This window comes from Oryza sativa, chromosome 1 (genome assembly GCF_034140825.1).
Source record: "Oryza sativa Japonica Group chromosome 1, ASM3414082v1".
Lineage (NCBI taxonomy): Eukaryota > Viridiplantae > Streptophyta > Magnoliopsida > Poales > Poaceae > Oryza > Oryza sativa.
The window spans coordinates 9,328,344-9,343,183 of NC_089035.1; the positions used below are offsets into that span (position 1 = coordinate 9,328,344).

The 14,840-nt window shown below is 43.9% G+C and overlaps 3 protein-coding genes across 12 annotated transcripts; 1 reads left to right on the forward strand and 2 right to left on the reverse strand.

The window, feature by feature from the left end:
* The first annotated feature begins 567 nt into the window (after nucleotides 1-567).
* LOC4326269 (disease resistance protein Pik-2-like) lies at nucleotides 568-3,276 on the forward strand. Its single transcript, XM_015766842.3, has 2 exons — nucleotides 568-2,695; nucleotides 2,816-3,276. The coding sequence occupies exon 1, from the start codon at nucleotides 734-736 to the stop codon at nucleotides 2,675-2,677; it is 1,944 nt and encodes a 647-aa protein (XP_015622328.2). The 5' UTR covers nucleotides 568-733; the 3' UTR covers nucleotides 2,678-2,695; nucleotides 2,816-3,276.
* Nucleotides 2,701-7,957, reverse strand: LOC4326270 (actin-related protein 6-like). 10 transcript variants are annotated; one of them, XR_001542687.3, is made up of 11 exons: nucleotides 7,671-7,957; nucleotides 7,278-7,353; nucleotides 5,449-6,230; nucleotides 4,780-4,981; nucleotides 4,646-4,709; nucleotides 4,478-4,562; nucleotides 4,335-4,385; nucleotides 4,192-4,254; nucleotides 3,937-4,102; nucleotides 3,046-3,118; nucleotides 2,701-2,949 (listed from the first exon to the last, which is right to left on the reverse strand). XR_001542687.3 is itself a non-coding variant. In XM_015766847.3 (10 exons), the coding sequence occupies exons 3-9, from the start codon at nucleotides 6,141-6,143 to the stop codon at nucleotides 3,973-3,975; spliced, it is 1,290 nt and encodes a 429-aa protein (XP_015622333.1). In that variant the 5' UTR covers nucleotides 6,144-6,230; nucleotides 7,278-7,353; nucleotides 7,671-7,957; the 3' UTR covers nucleotides 2,830-2,949; nucleotides 3,937-3,972. The 10 variants fall into 10 exon arrangements, 9 of the variants coding, with proteins under 9 accessions (XP_015622333.1, XP_066161394.1, NP_001388570.1 ...); XM_015766847.3 differs by lacking the exon at nucleotides 3,046-3,118 and having other exon boundaries at nucleotides 2,830-2,949; XM_066305297.1 differs by lacking the exon at nucleotides 2,701-2,949 and having other exon boundaries at nucleotides 2,955-3,118.
* Nucleotides 7,958-10,161: 2,204 nt separating this feature from the next.
* LOC4326272 (cysteine proteinase inhibitor 12-like) lies at nucleotides 10,162-13,951 on the reverse strand. The gene is made up of 4 exons (NM_001401643.1): nucleotides 13,617-13,951; nucleotides 13,288-13,507; nucleotides 11,066-11,211; nucleotides 10,162-10,712 (listed from the first exon to the last, which is right to left on the reverse strand). Exons 1-4 carry the CDS (start codon nucleotides 13,848-13,850, stop codon nucleotides 10,560-10,562), a joined length of 753 nt encoding a protein of 250 aa, NP_001388572.1. The 5' UTR covers nucleotides 13,851-13,951; the 3' UTR covers nucleotides 10,162-10,559.
* Nucleotides 13,952-14,840: the final 889 nt, after the last annotated feature.

Consider the following 14,840-nt stretch of genomic DNA (forward strand, 5'->3'; position numbering starts at 1 on the left):
CTATCTTATACTCCCTCCGTTTCAAAATGTTTAACACCGTTGACTTTTTAATACGTGTTTGACCATTCGTCTTATTCAAAAAATTTAAGTAATTATTTATTCTTTTCATATCATTTGATTCATTGTTAAATATACTTTCATGTGAACATATAGTTTTATATATTTCACAATTTTTTTTAATAAGACGAACGGTCAAACATGTGCTAAAATATCAACGGTGTCAAACATTTTGAAATGGAGGAAGTAGTAGTTTAGATGAGGAAATAGTCGTCGAAAACTATTATAGTAGTTATTAGGAGGTTGGATTCTAATCACTTAGGGGATGTCAGAACTTTGTCAAATATTTTGAGAATCTTTTACTATCCATGAGCAACTAGTAGGAGATATCACACAATTCCTAGTGTAGATTTGGTTTCCATCGGTATCTTGCTAGTGTTAAGAAATCTGGAGGTGCTATAAATTAACTAACATCAGACAAAGAAGGTGCCTTTCAGGATCTCTTCAGAAACCGTAAAAATCACAATATTATAAGTATTAAGTATGAATATGTAATGCATTCCTTTTCATGTGCAGATACTTTATTGTTGTTGACGACTTATGGAGTCTGGAGGACTGGGCAAGCTTGAAGCCAGCCTTTCCCGACAATGACAAGCATAGTCGAATAATAATCACTACAAGGAACCGTCAGGTTGCTGAGAGCTGCTGCTCGCTTCCCGGCGATCGCGTTCACTTCATGGATGTTCTGCCAAACGATCAGTCCAGAGAGCTGTTCTTCAAGACGGTGTTCCAGAAGGAGCATTGCCCGTCGGAGTACCGAAGCCTGGAGGGCATCTCCGGTGACATCTTGACCAAATGCGGCGGCCTGCCGCTGGCCATAGTCAGTGTGGGAGGAATGCTGGCCCAGGCGGAGAACAAGACGCCGGTGGAGTGGACGAAGGTGTGCGGCAAGCTGGGCTCCGGGCTGAGCACGAGCGCGGCGGTGAGGGGGATGAGGCGGATACTGTCGCTGAGCTACCACGACCTGCCCTACCACCTCAAGGCTTGCTTCCTCTACCTCAGCGTCTTCCGCGAGGGGTACGAGATCAAGCGGGGGCCCCTGGTGCGGCGATGGGCCGCCGAGGGGTTCGTTGGCGGTGGGCGGGAGTGGACCCCCGAGGAGGCCGCCGGCAAGTACATAGACGAGTTCGTTGGCAGGAGCATCGTCACACCCACTCGGGTCGCCACCAATGGCGTGGTTAGGTGTTGTAAGGTGCACGACATCATGCTGGAGGTGATGACGGCCAAGTGCGTGGAGGAGAACTTCATCTCCTTGTTGGGGAGCGTGACCAGCTACGGGCGTCACCAACATACCGCGGCTACGACGACTGGGCATGACAAGATCCGGCGGCTATCTGTCCATGGCTCCCACATGCCGCAGGGGCAACAATCTAGGAGTGGTGGTGGTGATGAGGATATCTTTAGGTTTAGGAGGAGAAGGAAGAAGGGCGAGGGCGAGGGTCAGGACGACGTCTTGTCGTCCGTAGACTTGTCTTGCGCCCGCTCGCTGTTGATGCTCCGGTGCATCGAGAAACCACTGCCATCAATTAGCTTCAAGCGCCTAAAGCTCCTCAGGGTGCTGGATCTCGAAGGTTGTCGTTGGCTAAGCAGCCGTGAATTGGACGACATCTGCAAGCTCTCCCTCTTGAGGTACCTAAGCCTTAGGGACACAGGCGTGCAGCGGCTGCCACGGTCGGTCGGGAGACTGAAACAGCTCATGACACTGGACGTCAGGGAAACCGATGTGAGGGAGTTGCCGGAGACGATCACCCGGCTAGGACACATGAGGCATCTTCTATCAGGCAGGTACAGATACTACACAAGGAGCCACCGTGTCAAGCTCTTTGAGCCATTTGAGGCCATGACAATACCACCTGGCTTGAGCGCCATGGAGTCCCTCCAAACCATTGCCCATGCCAACGTCACGTCGAGCGGCATCGCCATGGGCGAGTTGGGTGACCTACCTAGCCTAACCAAGCTCTGCGTCATGAACTGTGAAAAGGGGCCTAACAAATGGAAGCCATTCATTGTGTCCCTCAACAAACTCAGCTACTCCCTCCGCAGCTTGTCTATCCTCCACTGGTTAAATGAGGACGCTGGCCTCGAGGAACTCCTAGATCTAGACTCGCCACCCATCTTCCTCGAGAAGTTCTTCCTCTGGGGCAAGCTTAGCATGTTGCCTCCTTGGGTCTCACACCTCGGCAATCTGGTCGACCTCTCGCTCCGAGAGAACTTCCTTGATGGCAAGGAGGTCATCGAGCAGCTAGGCAAGCTCCCTAGCCTCCTCTCCCTCAAGCTCTACTACCAGTCATATATGGGGAGAGAGCTCCACTTCCGGGAGAAGCTATTCCCGAGGCTCAAGCAGCTGATCGTGGACAATATGCCCAACCTTGATGAGCTTAGCTTCCAAGGAGGCGCCCCCGAGCTTGAGAGGCTCACGCTCGCCGTCCTCAAGGAGCCTGCAGATGGCATCTCCGGCATTGACAAGCTCCCAAGGCTCAAGGAGGTTGAGTTCTTTGGCCATGTCATCGTCGACTCCGTGGTGGAGAGCATGGTAGCTGTGTGCAAGAAGCATCCTAACAAGCCGAGAGTTTACAGGGGAGATCGACCAATGGAGATGGACTCTGAATTGTCCAGCTGATACATTGCTAGCGACTGGGTATGTACATAACTGACCCTCTTTTATGCACCAATCAGTTCTACATGTATTCGAGTTTTATACGCTAATTAATCGATTATCTAGAAAAGACATGTAATTTTGGTTTCATAAACTGTGCAGTTTCGATGGTAAGGAATACATCCGACTTCTATCCTAGGAACATTGCACAAAATTCTGAAGGCTCAGGAGGTCATTCCCATCATCCCATGGAGAAGTACTGGATCCTGAGGTCCGAAGATACGCCTGAGAGACACCTGCGACAAGGTTGAGGGATGAGGGATGAAGAAGGTAACCATGGTTGCCTGAGGGGAGTCCTGGTGTTATCTGAGAGTTGGCAATTCAATTGTTACCATGCATGTCGCTGCACTTGTTATCTACGTACTAGTGGTTCTGTTCTTGTGGCTGAACTCTTGCTGGTGACATCTGTAAGATTCTGTATCAGCAGTCGGAGTGTGTGTGTGTGTGTGTGTGTGTGTGTTGTTCCTTTGTGACTCTTATCTGGAAATCATTGCTAGTTTGCTACGTGAAGTGCCAGCAATGTTGCTCGTAAAATTTTGATGACATAAGTGCATTTCAGTAAACACTAGAGGATTTTTTTTTTTGAACAAAGACATTTTTAGAGGATATCTCACAAGTGAATAGGTGCATATCTCATAGGCTCAGCGTACTAGCAATAGTTAATATACCATTCAAGCCAATCACACGATCAGCAAGGTCATTTTCAGCTCAAAGGTGGACAGAAGACTCGAAAATTCCAGAGACTGAATATACAAACTAACATACTAATATTTATGCTTCTAAAAGACGATCATGCATACTGTTGTTTCTAAACTAAAGCTCTGTGTGGCGTACACAGGTCAGGTATTGCCAGAGTAAATGACTAATAAAATATTTCCATGCACGCTGTTTACTCGGAAAAAAATTAAGAAAACTTTTCACCGAGCAGAAAAGCAAAATTCACCATTTATCTCAGAGCAACTGTGTTCCGAGGGTGTTAGACCACAAAGGTTTTCCCTGGTAAGGACTATATCTGCATATTTAGCTGGTAGGAAGGCTGAAAGAATTGGTTGCCAGTAATAAGGGGGACCAGATACATGGAGTAATAGCTTCTAATTCCTATGTAAAAAAATGACCACGTGTTAAAATTGTGCATCATTACCTTCTAGAACCAAACTTCTCGTTTGCCTAATTAATGAGTATTTCTTCAAGACCTGAACTAGATAGTGCTGAATCATACTTACAAATTGCACTTCTACTGAGCTGCTGGCACACAACTTTCAGTGAAAGAATCTACGACGGCACCGCATTGAACCCATCTCTTCATACTCTGATTTTGTAATGCACATTGATTCAAAATCAGGCCTGTGCGCCAAAAGAGATCCACCTCTCCAGGCACCAAGAATTGGGCTAGACAAAGCAACAGGATGTTAATGGTAAGTTGGTGACTATACATGTCCAACAGCGCACGTGTGCAAAAGAGATAGAGTGGTACATACTCCTCCTGAGCAATTATCTTTACTTGGTAGTCATCAGGCACAAGAGGACGAAGTTCCTTTTCCCTGTGAATAGCAAACAATAAATCCCACACCCCTTGAGATGGTATTTCTGATGTACAAAAATAATAAAAAGATCAACTTACAATCTTTCGGTGAATCGAGGGAATAGCGTGCTTCCTCCTGTCAGGATAATTCTGGAGAGTGGAAACAAACCAACACATAGTAACATGGATGTATATTCAAATGTCAAGATAGGTTCAGAATTCAGACAATAAATAAATGATACCTCTCAAAAAGCACAGGTTGAAGATGTGGGTGGCAAGCTTGTATAGCACGAACTATGCACTCAGCAAGCCCAGCTTGATTCATACCTATGAACATGCACAGTAGTGAGATTAACAGAGCAACAATGAACAGCTCAAAGTACACATGACATTTTAGTAGATCTGCTGACCCAGATCAATTGGATGGAAAAGCATCTCTGGCACTAGGAACCTCTCATTGGTCAACACAAATTCCTGAATAGGAACAACCCAGTTAGATGATGCCAAATAATATTAAGCATGTAATTATAGCTCGAGATGTTACATTTTGACTAAGTTCAGGCTTTTTCTTATCCTCAAACTTGCTCCTATCGCTGTCAGAACTATCCTTTCTAACCGATTCTCCATTAGCAGGCAGAGAGCTGTATCTGCATGCCTCATCCAAGTCCTTCACAAACCCTTTCTTGTATGTTATACCATCAGGGAGAATGTAGGAGCATCTAAAAGGGTTGTCATTAGATGATAACCTGCAAATAATTGCATAGCATGTTTGTAACTTAGATACTAGGAAAGACACTACAAAAACTATTTAGAATTGAAACTTAGATGGATAAAAACCTCAACTGTATTCAACACGTGGACCAACTAATTATTTAATGAAAAACTATTACCATCTCAATCAGTGATTGTGCTGTCCCAGAAGTGCAATTCAAAGTTTCAAAATCTAGCTTCTAATAAAGGAAATACCAACCCTTCATACATACATATGAAACACAAAGCCACCTTTGTCAACTACAGCACTAAGTTCCAAAGATAAGATACTAAGCTATCTACATCTCATTAAGCTGGTTACACAAGCAAAACATTCTTAGCAGGACTTTCTGTGTGAAGGACCATTTGACCTTGAAGATAAACTTGAAATCAGGTTAAATTTGAACCCTAAACAATAGGCAAGCATGTATCCATATGTGGTGGGATGAGAATGGCAACAGACCTGGCAAGACGAAGATCACCAGGGACATCAAGGGATACAAAGCATAGTTTTTCCTTTGCATCATCAATGAGGAGTGTTTCATCCATGACATTAAGGGAGCGATATGAAATGAGCTCTTTGAGATAGTTTGTGAGGGCCTTTCCACCAAGGTCCATGCGCCGCACAGCATAATTCAGTGTAAAGTTTTGAAGCACGGGAGATGCATGAGTGAAAGAGAAGCCACAGTCAACAACAAGGCTACATTGAGCTCGAAACAGCGATGGCTGGCGGCTAGCCTCATAAAGGTGAACAAGGGAAGGGGCATCTGCAACACAAAGAGATTTGAAACCAAGCTCCTCAAAAACAAGCTCATCGGTTGCATGCTGCAGTGCTGGAGGGTTGAACTGTGGTTCCACCAGTAGCAACGATGAGTTGTTAGGATCCACCTGCAGTAGGTTGCGTATAACCCGCTCCCACACCTCCCGTTGCACTTCTTGATTGATGAGATAGCCACGATCAATAGGACGCCTCAATGTCATGCCAGTAACATCAACATCTTGTGCCTGCAGCTGGTCAGCAACTAGCCATTTCTTGGAACCAGGGGGCTTGGCCATACAGTTGGGGACAACAGCAGTCGGATTCATGTCCCCACCAAATCCAGCCTTCAGAAGACCACCCCCATTGTCTAGCACCACAACACCTGATCCACCCGTCATTATATGCCACTCTCCTTTTTCCTCCTATTCTTGCCTATCCTTGGTCAAATGAAAATCGAAATGGTATGATTGGATTTACAAGCACTCCTACATAAATAAAACCACACAACAGATGGAAATGGTAAATTGCCAAGATTGAAACAGCTAATGCTAAATAAAATCAAATGAAGTAGCCATCATGTTTGTAATCAATACTCCCTCCGTTTCATATTATAAGTTAGAAAAAATTAGCAACATCTAAAACACCAAATTAGTTTCATTAAATCTAACATTGAATATATTTTGATAATATAATGTGTTTAAAATACTATTATGTTTTTCTATAAACTTGGTCCAACTTAAAAAAAGTTTGACTAGGAAAAAAATCAAAACGACTTATAATATAAAATGGATGGAGTAGTTGCTTACGTAATCTGGGAAAATTTTGCTAAAGTGTAACATTAAAGAACAATACATAGCATCCATATCTCAACCAACCATGGAACCAGTCAGGAAAAAGGAACTCGGTTGTACCAAAAGCAATGCATAACATCAACATACAGCATGACAGACCACCAAGTATTTTAACCCTGCAAACATTGGCGGAAGCTTGATGCGACCAATATAGTTCCAACAACAGCTAATAGTACAGAGGTGGAGCTTCATGGAGGCCAACCTGGGTGTTGCCCCCTCAGCTTTGGCAGCAAACACATATATACTTAACAAGTATCTAGTAAGAAAATTTATTTTCTGCTCAATTGATTAGCAAGTGAAGAGGGCAGATGCTTTCTTGGAAGTTTGGTGTTCAAATCCTGAGAAGTCCATTCTTTTTCTTCAGTTTAATTGCTTACTAAATCATTTTCCTCCTATGGATGACAAACATTTTTATCTTAATAAAATAGCTCTCTTAAAACCTGTTAATTTACAATAACTTTGATATGTTGTCTTTTATAACTTGAGTGATCCTTTTCCACCTGTTTAACAGCTATACTTAGGTATAACATATATTTTTTCTTAACAAAAACATGCTTGGAAATTATTTTACAATATGAATAGCCCTTCTACAAATTCTACTTCTGCCATTACCAACATTTCCACTCTATAATAGCTGGCCCCATCTAGAATCTCTCTCAAGCTCCGCCACTGCAGTAGTACCTTTGCAAATCGGGCCTATAAGAACGCGATCCTCGGCCAACGAATCGTCACTGCATCGGCATCTGGTTCAGCAAAACTGCGCATAACAAAGAAATGCTAAGTTTCAAACCAACTGTTGATAGCAAGTCGAGAAGGGGTTCTATGTGCAAGAGTAGTACAAAAGCCACTGTTTCTCTCTTCTGCTTCTTCTTCTTCTTTTGCAAAATAGGCGTTGGAGATGAGCGCGCATTACTTCTACCCGAGTATAGATTCAATAGACTTGCTCGAAGTGTGTGACTTAAGCATAAAAGCAATAAAACGACCCCCGTATGGCTTACTACGGCATTAGGTATTCTCGAAAATGCGATATGGCGAAAGCGAAGACTAGAGAGGAATTTTACCCCACACAGTTACCTCGCGCGGACCAGCTGGAGGCGTGCGCAGGCGCCGCTCACATACGTACGGCGGCTGATGGCGGCGCCTACGCCGCTGCCCCCATCGGGGAAGGGCGGCCGGCGGAGCTAGCTGCTAGCCAACCTGGAGGGGGGGGGCGCTCCCACGGCGAGGAAGGAAAGGGGCGGCGGGGTTGTCCGTGGCAGCGGTGGAATCGGCGACGGTGGGACCGCGGGATGCGCGGCGGCGAGGGTGAGGGCGGCGGCGGCGCGGGTGTGGACGCTGTGGCGGAGGGGTAGTAGCGTTTCGGGGAAATCGGGGAGGGCCGTTGGATATAGACATATAGTATAGAGCATATGAGCGGTTAGAACTGTAATACCTAAGGCAGCGTTTGGCTAATGGGAAATAATTTTTCACCTACCAAAAGATATCTTTAAATTCTAACCGTTCATTCACCCTCTTCCATTTAATCATAACCTTTCATTCATTTCTCAATTCTAATCCCACCCTCTTTCCCATTATCCAAACACACCCTAATAGCGTAAGAGCATCACCAACAAAAGTGTATAATCCACCTCTAAATTTTTATTTTTGAGTTTTCTAAACCGAAAATAGGAAGTGAAAAAACTAATATTTTCAAGAGAAAACCTAAATTTATTTTTCAAAAACTAAAAGTGAACCATTCTATTAAACTTAAAAAAATCATTGTTTTGCTCCGTACCGTGCGTGAGAAGGCTCGCGCAGCCCTTCAGGCCAACCGCGACGAGGGAGAGAGGGGCTGGCGCCTACCCACTGTCTCGCGAGCGGCACGAAGAGGCGGTCGTACACCATCTTTGCTCTTCTTTACGTTGCCGCCGCCTCCACTGTTAAAGCCGGGGGCTCTCTCTATCATAAGATATGGGTAGAGTTTAGGCGAGGTGACACCACCAGCGATGGAGCCCTGGCGGGATCAATGACAGGGAAACTCTTCCATTGCCGCATAACTCACCTCCTCTGCCCCGCCTGCCCCGCTTCCTCTATGCCCTTCTCCCCGTATCCCCTTCCTTGTAGATCGTCATCGTGATGGACAACCGCGTCCACGAGCATGTGGTTGAGACCACGGTGCATTGGACGGCGTGCGTGTCGAGCCACCGAGGTCCCGCCACTCATCGGATTGGATTCGTGCGTGCCGGGCCGCCGAGGTCCCGCCATGCGTTGGTGTGGTAAGAAGACGAAAGAAAGAAGAAACAAAACGGGAAAAAAGAGATTGATGGAAAATGTGACGGCAGTGGCACGATTTCAATTTTGTATAATTTCATTAGCATGGTTACGAATAGACGAATTGTAATGGCATATATTTGAAATGGACATATTTGCAATTGGAGTAAATTGCACCCATGGTACACCAACTTGGCAAGTGGGTGCGATATAGTGCAAGAAGTTGAGAATTGAACGTCCGAGTGCAACAACTTGATAAGTGGGTGCGTTCTAATACAAGAACTTGATAATTTACTCCCTCCGTTCCATATTGTAAGACTTTCTAGCATTGTCCACATTCATATAGATGTTAATGAATCTAGACATAATATGGGCAATACTAGAAAGTCTTACAACATAAAACGGAGGAAGTAGTATTTTGGTGCATTAACTTGGCTAAGCATATGCTAGGTGATTTTTTTTTCACGATGTCAATATAACATTACATAATCCTACGGATATTACCTTATAGTATTGAATGTAATCTTTAAGAATTATATTGCACATATAATTTACATCCAATTACCTTTTAAGAATTTTTTGTTTTCTTCACCTTCTCAAATATCAACTAAATATAATAATTTATACATTCAGTTTAATTGATTTTCAGTTACTAGTTATTATGATACCAATATAAATATGCACCCAATAATAAAGTTGCCACATAACTTCTTAATTTATTGTATCAAAATCGTACCTACCTTACAAAGTTGTTGTATTTATGTGATCACTTATAAAGTTCTTATACTAAATTGCACCTACCTACCAAATTGTTGCACTAGATTGCTCATTTATCAAGTTCTTACACCATATTGCACCCACTTATCAAGTTGATACACTAGCGGTGCAATTTACTCTTGCAGTTGCATGGATCAAATTAACCCATTTTTCTCTGTTTTTCTTTTTAAAGCAGCTATAGATAATCCCTCTATCCCAAAATATAACGCACAACACTACTAACACATAAATTAAAAAAAAAGAAATTAATCGTCTCTTCAGTAAGGTCACCTCGATGTATGCAAATAATATGAAAGTAATATGATTGGAGAGTTATATATAACGAGACATGGATAAAAAATGATTATACCTTATATTAGGTATATTTTCAGAGGGATGGATGAAGTATCTATCTGTTCAACCTTGAATACTTCTAGCCTTCGCTAGGTTCCGTCTGATCAATTGATCTCCTCCACTAAAAAAGATGGGAAAAAAAACGATCTATAATGGAGACAGCAGACAGGACATGAAGCAGAAATCAGCAGCCCCAAACTCCCTTGCTTTGGCATGTTTCTCTACATAGTAGTTAAAATGCAGAAAAAAATCGGATCCCTAACCCGAATATCTGCAGAGATCCGACGGTATAACATGTTGAATATTCATGCAAGTACATTTGGCATGTTAAGCAACCAAAGAGTGGTGACTTGAGAAGTATCAACATAGGATTTCACATTCACAAGCTGTATGGCATAGACCCACGGTTCCCTTGAGAAGTTACACGACCAGTATCGTATTATCACACTAAGAGCAACAGGAACAAAAGGATAGTGTAGTGTCTTCTTTTCATCGATGTTAGGAACAAGTTCCAGCCTATGTCCCGATAGAAACGGAAGGGTGCATGTTCACTGTTTTCTTATTGAACACAAACTACATAACTACAGCTTAATGTGGCAAGGTTCACTGGCTGCTCGATTCATCATGCTCTTGTTGCATCTGGTTCAGTACAAATGCCCCTTCAAGGTTCTTGTGGACCTCGGCTTTGAACTTCTCCTCCTTGTTTCCCCTCTTAAGTTTCATCAGAATGTCAAACTTTGCGAAGTCTTCAACAACCTGATTGATAACCATATCAGAAATAAGGGTGTGTTTGAGGAGAAGGGGATTGAGGAGATTAAGAAGATACGTAAAACGAGGTGAGCTATTAGCTCATGATTAATTGAGTATTAACTATTTTAAATTTCAAAACTGGATTAATATGATTTTTTAAAGCAACTTTCCTATAGAAAATTTTTGCAAAAAACGCACCGTTTAGTAGCTTGGGAAACGTGCGCGCGGAAAACGAAACAAACAAACTCACTCTCTCACCCTCTCGAACGCTGCCTAAGTGAACTATAAGCTCAGCATTACTAAATTAGATACAAAAAAGAAAAGATAATCTTTGGATGGATGAATTCACAATAGCTGACCTCTGCCTTTGCACGAACGATCTCGAGAAGTTCATATGGAAACAGGGAGTTTGACCTCTGCTGGATTGATTTCACAGCATGGTCTGCAGCATCTTTGACTACAGGATCATGTACTGGAACATCACGCCACCCAGGCTCATGTCCACCTGAAATTTCATTGAGTTCAATATCAGGTTTAGAAGTTATAACAATATCTCATATACAGCACAAGTGTGTGATCAACTTTCAACATCCATGAATTGGCACATGAAGAAACTATCACATTCTAATTAGCCACTTTGTATCATATGTGTTGACATTGACATCTGCCACGTTTCACTGAAAGGAAAACATATTCAAATAGGTAGAAGGATGCATAGTGTGCCTTGGGGTGCTCAACCCTCTTTAAACTGGTAGAAGGAAAACCAGGCACCAGGCTTGCATGGCATCATGTCAGCATTTGATATATGCATGGATAGTGTGTAATTATGCCCATTTGTTCACAGTTTAGCATGATTATGGTAATTACACTCTTACAAATACAATATAATTAGACCATGTCTTTACTACCTGTAGATGCTGGGCACACCTCTTCCCTCCCTCAAAAATATTATGGAATGCAAATTCTTATGAACAAATATGCCAGAAGGGGAGGAACTTCTTTTGCTTTAACCCCTGTGGCACAGGTGTAACATTCTGCTGTCTGAAACTAGCTTATGAAGAACTGACATAAACATATAGACGTACAGCAAAACTTCTAACACTCAAACAAATAATTAGTGTGAGAATCCTTGAGCACTCTTTCTAGCTGGTGTGGTGATCTGATTGGAATTCAAAATGCACTATATAAATATAAGCATGTAATGCTACTGCTATCCATGCTACAAATGAGATTATGCCCAGTCCGCTGCAGCTCACATGAATGCAAAACAAACATTATCACAGGTACCCTATAATAGAATTCTACAAGCAATAAAACAGGAGAATGCACTAACTAGACACTGTATGTTGTGAATATTATTTTCTCATGAAATTTTACATCTACATAAGTTCTTCTAAATATACCAGTACCACCCAATGATACATTAGGTGATAATGCAATATTGAAACATAATAGTGGGATTATGATGCAGACATACAGGGTGTGTGTGGTGATAGGCAAGCAAATGTAATCAAATCGTCATGCACTCATGCTCATGCAGTGAGGTGTTGCATCAATCTGATGGGATTCATGTAATAGTTTGTTCAGACAGACAAGGTGGTAAAGCATGAACATACACATGCCGCCATGATTGGGCGGCTGTTCAAGCAGCATAGCAGAGTGAATATAGAGATCAGGCAGGAGCATGTCATGCCAAAATAGAAATCGAGCAGGGGTATGTCACCAGAATATAGATCGAGCATGGCATGCCAAAGTTTTAGAAGGACATATTAGCAGGGATCAGCTTACGCAGGATGTTCAAATATATAACTACGCAACCCAGCAGCATAAAATTGATCTACCAAGTTATACCCACCAAACATAAGAAGAACTTTTTCAAAAAAATATAAGAAGAAGAAAACTAAGGTTTGGACTAATTACCTTTTAAGTTCAACAGGGCACATATAACAAACTCAACTAGACATGAATGTGTAACTAACAAACAAAATAAGAAACTAAACAAAAACATAAAGGTTGAGCTTCACACGTTACAACTTGTGCTCTCTGTATGTAGAATCAAATGCTTGGTAACAACAACTCAGATCACTATTAACTAAATGGAGTCAACAGCAAACCATTAACCATGCCACAGCTATCTAAATTCAGTAAAAGAGGTTTTTAACAGAGGATGACAAGAATACAGTCACCTGCCGCTGTGAGTTGTCAAATTCCAAGCTATCACAGAATCCAACCGTCACTTATTCCCAGTAGAAATGTATTTCAAGCTATACATGTAGAAATGTTGTATAATTGTCAACATTTATATGATTGTGGAAATGTTGGCAATTCCTTGTGCAAGAAATTGAGAACCCAACCGTCACTCATTCCCAGTCGATGATCTCGACTCTACACTGTCGTTTTTTTTTCCAACGAAACTATTCCATAGATGACTAGGCATTTCTACATACACCTCGTCATCACCACCCATGCCCAATCCCCTCCCTTCGCAGAATCACAAGCTAGCGTGCGAGCAAGCACGCAATATCTCAAAACAAGCAAAGATTAGAGGCAGGCGACAGGCGAGATCAGTGGGAGCGAAAACCTTTCTTGGCGCCGAGGTCGGCGTTGGTGAAGGTGGTTGCATCCCCAGTGTTGCGGAACTCCTGGAGCTCCTTGAAATCGAGCCACGGCTTGACCCAGACCTTGGCCTCGTACACCTTCTTCCTCCCCGCCTCGAGGGCCTCGAGCGTGAGGTGGTGCAGCGTGCCGGCCACCACCTGCTCCTTCGCCTCCACCACCCGCACGAACTCCAGCAGCGCGTTCTGCAAGCACCACACCCAGAGAACCCTCACAAGTTCAGTACCCACAAAATCGCCACTGGGGAGGAAGCGAGAGAGAGGGAGGGGGGAGGGGGGGGGGAGGGGGCTTCACCTCGCGCTTGTTGTGCTCGTCGACGGCGAAGCGGGCGAGCGCGTCGGTCTCGACGCTGTTGGCGGCGGAGGGGGCGTCGTGCGCGCCGCCGAGGACGTGGCCGGCCATGGCGAGGGACGCGGAGCCGACGAGGAACAGGGCGGCGGCGGCGGCGGCGACGGCGAGGAGGAGGAAGAGGGGGAGCGGAGCGGCGGCGGAGGAGGAGGCGGGCCGCGTCGTCGCAGCAACGCGCATCCCAAACTTTCCCTTCGTTACGGTTTCGCTCTTGGGGCTTGCGGTTGCGGCTTCTTTGCTTCGTGCGGGGGGTTTCTCTCTTTGCGACGAACGGGGATGACGGTTTGGCTGTTGAGGCGAGTCGATCTAGAAAGAGAGAGTTGAGAGCGGTGGCGGAACACGTGGCGGGGAAGGTGCAGGCTACGCCTACGCGGCGTCGATTCGGACGGTGGGGCGTGGGGCCCACCACCATACTTGGGCCGGAACTGGATCTCCGACCGACGTGCGGCCCACATGTATTGGGCCATTCGGTATCGCGGCCTCACTGTGGCCCATATATGAATGCGGCCTAGGGAGTACCTATACATCTTTCGAAAGATTTTTATAATCGTATCACACAGATTTTTAATCTTTGGATTAAAATCCGATAGATATAATAAAAAGCAAAAGACAATTAAGAAACACCATAATGGACACTAAATTACCATATCCTCAAGAAAAAGACCAAATCCAATACAAAATTTAAAATTTACGTGCGAAGATTCAAAAATTACAGTGTAACTTACAAAAGTTACAGTGTAAGTTTCATAAATTACACTGTAACTTACAAGAAAATGCAATGTAAAATTGAGAGAGAAAATCGAGTGATAGATAAGAAAAAAAATCTTTCGAGTGAGATATAGCAAAATCGCTTTTAAATAAGTAGATTCGCGGGTCGACGTACTATGTGCGGCCGATAAATGTTGGGCTGGAATGGAAATGAGGCCTACATGTGACCGAGAAATGTTGGGCCGTAACGGTATAGCGTCCAACGTGCGGCCCATATTGTTGGCACGGGACAGGATCGCCGCCTACCTCTGGGCCATTAGTATTGGGCCGAAACAAGATCGTGCACTAACATAAGGCCTATAAGCATTGGGGTTGCAATGGGCTCGGGATGAACGGCCCAGATTAGCTTGTTTTGTTTTTTTTTTAATTTTGACACATTTTAGCTGGTTTTGGTTGCTAGTT